Source organism: Microcaecilia unicolor, chromosome 12, assembly GCF_901765095.1.
Source record: "Microcaecilia unicolor chromosome 12, aMicUni1.1, whole genome shotgun sequence".
In the NCBI taxonomy this organism is placed as follows: Eukaryota; Metazoa; Chordata; class Amphibia; order Gymnophiona; family Siphonopidae; genus Microcaecilia; species Microcaecilia unicolor.
In genome coordinates, this window is record NC_044042.1 from 19,562,194 (window position 1) to 19,568,915 (window position 6,722).

The following is a 6,722-nucleotide window of genomic DNA, read 5'->3' on the forward strand; positions in this document are numbered from 1 at the left end:
TCAGGAACGGTCCGATTACAGAATCCTAAATCCAGCAAAAAGCATCACTCATCCCCAACCCTAGTTGCTCCAGGGAGTGGGAAACTTGAGCCAGAGATCAAACCCAAGGTCACCAAGCCAGCCCTGCACTGCTCCATTTTAATATGGGGGTTACTTTTGGTGAAGGGAGGGAGCTGGGGGACAGCAGTTTGTGACTTCTTAAAACATTGCACCTGCCTTTCTGTGACTTTTGTCCAGTCTTTAAACCTGACCCTCAGGTTGTTTCCTGCTCACTATAGAAAAACACCTTGAGGTGCATCTCCACCACCGCCAACTCCAGGCTCCGCCCTTTCTGCCTCGGCTCACCCCATGCTTGGAATAAACTCCCTGAGCCCATATGCCAGGCCCCCTCCCTGCCCATCTTCAAATCCTTGCTCAAAGCCCACCTCTTCAATGTCGCCTTCGGCACCTAACCACTACACCTCTATTCAGGAAATCTTGACTGCCCCAAATTAACATTTCGTCCTTTAGATTGTAAGCTCCTTCGAGCAGGGACTGTCCTTCTTTGTTAAACTGTACAGTGCTGCGTAACCCTAGTAGCGCTCTAGAAATGTTAAGTAGTAGTAGTGTTTTCCTAAGGGAATATCTGTCTCTAAGAACTTCAGACAGTCTGGAGCCAATATGCTAGACCCTGAAAGACAGCTTGAAGGATTCTGGCCTACAGAAGAGCCACAGTTCATCTTCTAGGCTTTCTGCTCTGTACTTCACCCAGCCATAGAATCAAGGGAAATTTGGGAAAATATTCAAGTGTAGGTAGCAAGCTGCTGTGCACCTGTTTGTAATATGTAAACCGTTTTGTTGTACCTCAAAGGCAGTCTATCAAGAATTGAATAAACGTAAACATCAGTACACATCTGTTTAGGAGTCATGGGTAAAGGATCATGGATTTGATACACTGCTTTCTGTGGTGTAGCCAAAGTGGTTTCCACGCAAATACCTTTCTCTGTCCCTGTTGGGCTCACAATCCACACTTTTGTACCCAGGGCAACAGAGGGTTAAGTGACTGGCCAGAGTAACAATGAGCTGCAGCAGGAATTGAACCCAGGTTCTCAGTCCACTGCACTAACCATTAGGCTGACTCAGTTGCACAAATGTCTGGTGAAGTGATCCAAGTGCCTGATGAGGTGCCAAAAATCAATATTTTTCCAGTGCCATCCTATTTGCATAGCAGTATCTGGCGTGCTCTGTCTCCCCTCACCTCTTCCCTTCTTCCTGTCTTTGCTTTTGGACCTGGACTGAAGCCTCCTTCCTTGTTTGCAGAGGAGGATGTAGAGAACTTTGCTGTGCACAGCCTGACCGAAGACGTCTTACGAAGCATTGAAGCTGACAGCTTTTGGTGTATGAGCAAACTACTGGATGGAATCCAGGTAACTGTACTCGGCAGCAGTCCAGGCTAATGCCAGCTGCAGTATTTATCATTCTCTTAGTTCAGGTGCTTGTGCTGCCTTATAGCTGTTCAGGCTCATCGAGGGGGCATATTGTGTCCAGGTCTCCAGAGCCATACCTGTGAAAGAATGTAAAAAGGTTAAGAGTAGTTCAGAGAAGGGGTACTGAAATAGGGCCGAGTCCAACCATAAAGACTGAAGCCAGGACTTAAACATGTATACTATAGAGGAGAGGAAAGACGGGGAGAGGAGAAAGAGGGTTATAACAGCGACGTTAAGAGTAGAAATACTTAATACATTTTTTTCAGGGTAAGAACTTTAGAACAAAAGATCAGTTTGAAGCTGTAAGGAGATACATTCAGGAGTCACATTGTAAAATATTTCTTCATGGAAAGAAAGGTGAATGCATGGAATGATTTCCAGGGGAAGTGGTGGCGAGAACAATGATAATGGAATTTAAAAAAGGCTAGGATCAGAATTCAGGATGGGGTGGAGAAGCCAGAGATCATCTGGATGTTTAGCATTGGCAGACTAGATGCATCTTGCAGTCCCTACCTGCCATCAGGTGCTCTGCTATCAAGCTCATTGTCGGGGGGGGGGGGGGGGGGGGGGGGGAGGGGGGCGCTCCTGGTGGCAGCAGTGCTAGGCTCATCCTGGGTGCGTTTATTCTCCTGGCTGGATATGGCCCAGCCTCATCTCGGGTGTGTGCAAGTGCTTCTCTGTCAGCAGTCAGATCTCTGAAATTCATCCCGTGTGTCTTTTTCTCCCTTCTAGGATAATTACACATTTGCACAACCTGGAATCCAGAAGAAGGTCAAAGCACTGGAAGAGCTAGTGAGCCGAATAGATGGTGTGTGCCCACGGGAGGGCACACATGGTGGTGGGGGGGGGGGGGGGGGGGGGGGGATGGGGTCCAGCATGCAGAACTTGAGGAATAGGAAGATTGAGTGGTCCCTGTGGTTATCCCACTGTCCATCAGTATGAGCAGGTGTGGCTTTTCCTCATACTCCTATATTCAAGTTGTAAGGGAAGCTTGTTCTCTTTTAGATCAGGTGCATAACCACTTTCGACGGTACGAGGTGGAATACCTGCAGTTTGCCTTCCGCTGGATGAACAATCTGCTGATGAGAGAACTTCCCTTGCGTTGCACTATCCGACTCTGGGATACCTACCAGGTATAGCAGGACCTACAGTGCAGACTTAGCGTAGCCAAAGACTGGGCCTGGCTTTCAGTAGACGCATCACTGAAATATCGGGATCAGTCTAGAACTGGTAGGATAAAAACGTCAGTGAAGAGTATCAATTCCAGTGGTGTGCTGGAGCAGGCTCTCACAGGCTCACAAGAGCCGGTTGTTAAGTTTTTAAGAATTTTGGGAGCCGGTTGTTAAAGTAGGGCCCTCCATGGCTACTTTAACAACTGGCTCCCTGCTTGAATTATCTTTTACTTTGCTGGTGGGGATGCTGAGCCCTGCCAGCCAAGTAAATAGACTACTGCTGCTCCCCGCTCCTTGTTTCCAGCTCTGGGCAGCAGGCTGGGACTTCTCGAGCATGTGAGAGAAGTTCCAGCATGCTGCTCAGAGCAAGACGTTGGGAGTGGTGGCAGTCCATTTATTGGCTGCCAGCAAAGGTATGCCTAGCGTGCCCACACGAAGGGAGGGAGGAGAGAGACAAGTGTTGCTCCCCCCGGCCACCCCTGGGCCTTCCAACTGCGGAGCTGGCTGCGTCCGGAGAAAGAGCCTGTTGTTAAAAATTTACCAGCACACCCCTGATCAACTCCTAGCAAAACTCTTCTAATGTATGACTGCTTTCTACACATGCTACAAGCAGAGAAGACCCAGTCACGCTCTGTGCTTGTGATTTGTTAATACCACAGTCCATCCGGGTTCTGACTTGTCTCTTCCTATTGCAGGCTGAGTCTGAAGGCTTCTCTCATTTCCATTTGTATGTCTGTGCTGCCTTCCTCATCAAATGGCGGAAAGAGATCCTGGATGAAGAGGACTTTCAGGTGTGCCATTCGGTATCCTCCAGCTCTTACTCTTTTGGGTGGGATGCTGTGGCCATGGATTGTTTTGTTTGTTTTTCATTGTGTAGCTGTCAGTGTGGAGAATCTGAGCCTGCAGGCTGGAGTAAACATAAGTGCTGTCTCTAGATCTAGCTACGTATGTCTCTGCTACTTCTTCTTGCACAGTCGTTTCTGTGTTCACCATTGTGTTCTACATATGTGCATACAGAATCTCCCCATCTGACCTGAACACTCTCTGCATGTGTTTTTTTTTCCCCATGCACTTAATGGCATGTGAAGTACGTCTGTGTACGAAAGAAGAGCGAGACTTGGGAGTGATCATACCTGATGATCTTAAGGTGGCCAAACGGGTAGAAAAGTTGACAGCCAAAGCCAGAAAGATACTTGGGTGAAGAATGGTCAGCAGGAAAAGGAAGGTGATAGAACCCTTGTATAACTACTACTACTACTACTTAACATTTCTAAAGCGCTACTAGGGTTACGCAGCGCTGTACAGTTTAACAAAGAAGGATAGTCCCTGCTCAAAGGAGCTTACAATCTAAAGGACGAAATGTCAAGTTGGGGCAGTCTAGATTTCCTGAATAGAGGTAAAATGATTAGGTGCCGAAGGTGACATTGAAGAGATGGGCTTTGAGTAAGGATTTGAAGATGGGCAGGGAGGGGGCTCTGCTTATGGGCTCAGGGAGTTTGTTCCAAGCATAGGGAGAGGCAAGGCAGAAAGGGCGGAGCCTGGAGTTGGCGATGGTGGAGAAGGGAGCAGAGAGGAGGGATTTGTCCTGTGAGCGGAGGTTTCGGGTAGGAGCGTAAGGGGAGATAAGGGTAGAGAGGTAACGAGGGGCTGCAGATTGAGTGCATTTGTAGGTTAGAAGGAGAAGTTTGAACTGTATGCGGTATCTGATTGGAAGCCAGTGAAGTGACTTGAGGAGAGGGGTGATATGAGCATATCGGTCCAGGCGGAAGATAAGATGTGCAGCAGAGTTCTGAACGGATTGAAGGGGGGATAGGTGGCTAAGTTGGGAGGCCAGTGAGGAGTAGGTTGCAATAGTCATGCTGTAGTCTGTGGTGAGGCTCCATTTGGAATACTGTGTACAATTCTGGAGATTGCACCTTCAAAAAGATATAAACAGAAAGGAGTCAGTCCAGAGGTTGGCTATTAAAACGGTCAATGGTCTTCGTCATAAAGACTATGGGGACAGACTTAAGATCTCAATATGTATCCTTGGAAGAAAGGCAGAAGATGGGAGATATGATAGAGACATTTAAATACTTATGTGGCATAAATGCATGGGAGGCATAGGATGAAGGTGAAAGGGGAACTACGTCTTTATGAAAAGGGTTGTAAATATGTGGAACAGCCTCCCAGTGGAGGGGGGAAGACAAAAATTGTATCTGAATTCAAGAAAGTGTAGGACAAGTATGTGGGATCCCTTGAGGAGAGGAGGAGGTAGTGAATAGTACGGATGGGCAGACTGGATAGGCTATTTGGCTTTTATCTGCTGTCATGTTTCTGTGTATTGTCAGAATGTTTTGTTACATTCTTAGTAGGGTTTTGCATTTGGCCTCTCTATACAGCTGGCTCTTTTCCCTGTTCTCTTTGTGTATTTGGTCCACACCCACATCAACTGATGTGTGCATGATTGTTTTCTCTTCAACTGTTTGTTTGAATTGCATAGTCTGGGTGGTCTGCTTTTTATGTAGCGTTTTGCTCTTTCATAGTGCAAGTTCATTGCTTGGTGATAAGCATGCTCCCTTTTCTGCTGTGCAGGGCCTGCTCATGTTGCTACAGAATCTACCTACAATACACTGGGGCAACGAAGAGATTGGGCTTCTCCTGGCGGAGGCTTACAGACTCAAGTACATGTTCGCAGATGCACCCAACCATTACCGGCGATAAACGATCACCATGAAATGTGTGGCAGACAAGTGACTATGGTGGACATTTGTTCAAGAACTGCTTTTTTGTTGTAAACAAAACAAAGCAAAAGAAATTCCGACACTTTTGTCAAGTTGATACATGCCTACCTGTCACCCTGTGTTGGGTGGAAATGCTGCTGGATGTACCATCAGTATTCCTTCTGAGCTGAGAAGCCTTTAGCAGCCTTCGGCCAGCCAGGAGGATAATGACCTCATGTCACAATGAAATGCTCCCAGCCATCGTGTAGCCATGTGGTCTCTTGCCAAGCTTGCTCTCTGTTGAGCCTCTCTTCACTCTGTTGCTGGATCTAGACCCAGTGTACAGTGAGTCACATCAGACTTTCCCTGCTGAGGATAGAAACTGAAAGCCACATTTCAGCACTTAGTTCCACTGGTACTGCCGGAAGAGGAAAGGTTTTGGAAGAGGTGGGAAGAGAAGTGGGTTTGATTATTTGCCTGTACATGCATTAGGTGTGCATTTGCATGGCTGACGACACCTGTGTGTAGCATGGTATATTCATGTACCATGCATTGTGTGCAGATGGGAGGGAGTTTGCAAACATGGAAAGCCATTTACATAGTTTGGTTGGAAGCAGACACACCTCATTGAGTTCAGTGATCGTCAAACAATGGTGGACAAGGCCTCTGCTTTCCTGCATAATCTAGGGTCTTATCTAAGGATACAGTAACTTGATTGCAGCAGCCAGTAAACCGCTGCAATCTGAGAATGACAAGAAGGAAGGGTGTTAACCCGTCAAAAGTAAACCGTGTTGTTTTTTTTTAACAAAGTCACTGGGTAGACACAACTCTATTACAAACATCATAAATTTTATTTTTAAGATAGAAGCTTCCGTTGTATCTTCCCAGGCACTATCGGGTTTCACAGAATGTCAGTGTAATATTTACTGGGATGCTAGTTTGTGTGTCTGTGATCCTCTTCTCTCTAACAAACTCCACAAAGGAGAAAGCTGTGAACTTTGAAAGGCAGAGGCCAGACTCCTGCAAGCCAGAGTGCCCCTGCTGGCCATGGAAGGAACTGTGCCGCCGGGAATCCCTTCTCCATAACCACACTCCTTAAAGGCATTATCTGTATATTGTGGGGTTTTTGTGGGTTTGGGTAAAGATATACCCTCCAAGCTCTTCTGTTTTGTATGTGATCTCTGCTTTTATATTTATAACATGTGTTCCTCTTCTTAGGGAAAGGCTCAAAAACCCTGGTGCTGGGGTCTTGAGGGCTCCTGCACTAGGACATTCTAGGGTGTTAGGACTAGAGCTGTACCAAATATTTGTATTCGATTCAGCCCCGAATAGTTCTCCGAGTACATTATTCGTATTTGGCCAAATAATGATTTAAATTCAAA

General features: G+C 46.7%; 1 protein-coding gene across 1 annotated transcript in view; it reads left to right on the top strand.

Moving 5' to 3' along the window:
• The window catches only part of TBC1D22B (TBC1 domain family member 22B), a 28,304-nt gene extending 22,866 nt beyond the window's left edge, over nucleotides 1–5,438 (top strand). Inside the window, exons 9-13 of the mRNA XM_030220843.1 lie at nucleotides 1,300–1,406; nucleotides 2,199–2,274; nucleotides 2,472–2,599; nucleotides 3,334–3,429; nucleotides 5,213–5,438. Coding sequence (XP_030076703.1) covers nucleotides 1,300–1,406; nucleotides 2,199–2,274; nucleotides 2,472–2,599; nucleotides 3,334–3,429; nucleotides 5,213–5,341 — 536 coding nt within the window. The 3' untranslated portion in view covers nucleotides 5,342–5,438. The remainder of the gene's footprint in view (nucleotides 1–1,299; nucleotides 1,407–2,198; nucleotides 2,275–2,471; nucleotides 2,600–3,333; nucleotides 3,430–5,212) is intronic.
• The last annotated feature ends 1,284 nt before the right edge of the window (nucleotides 5,439–6,722 follow it).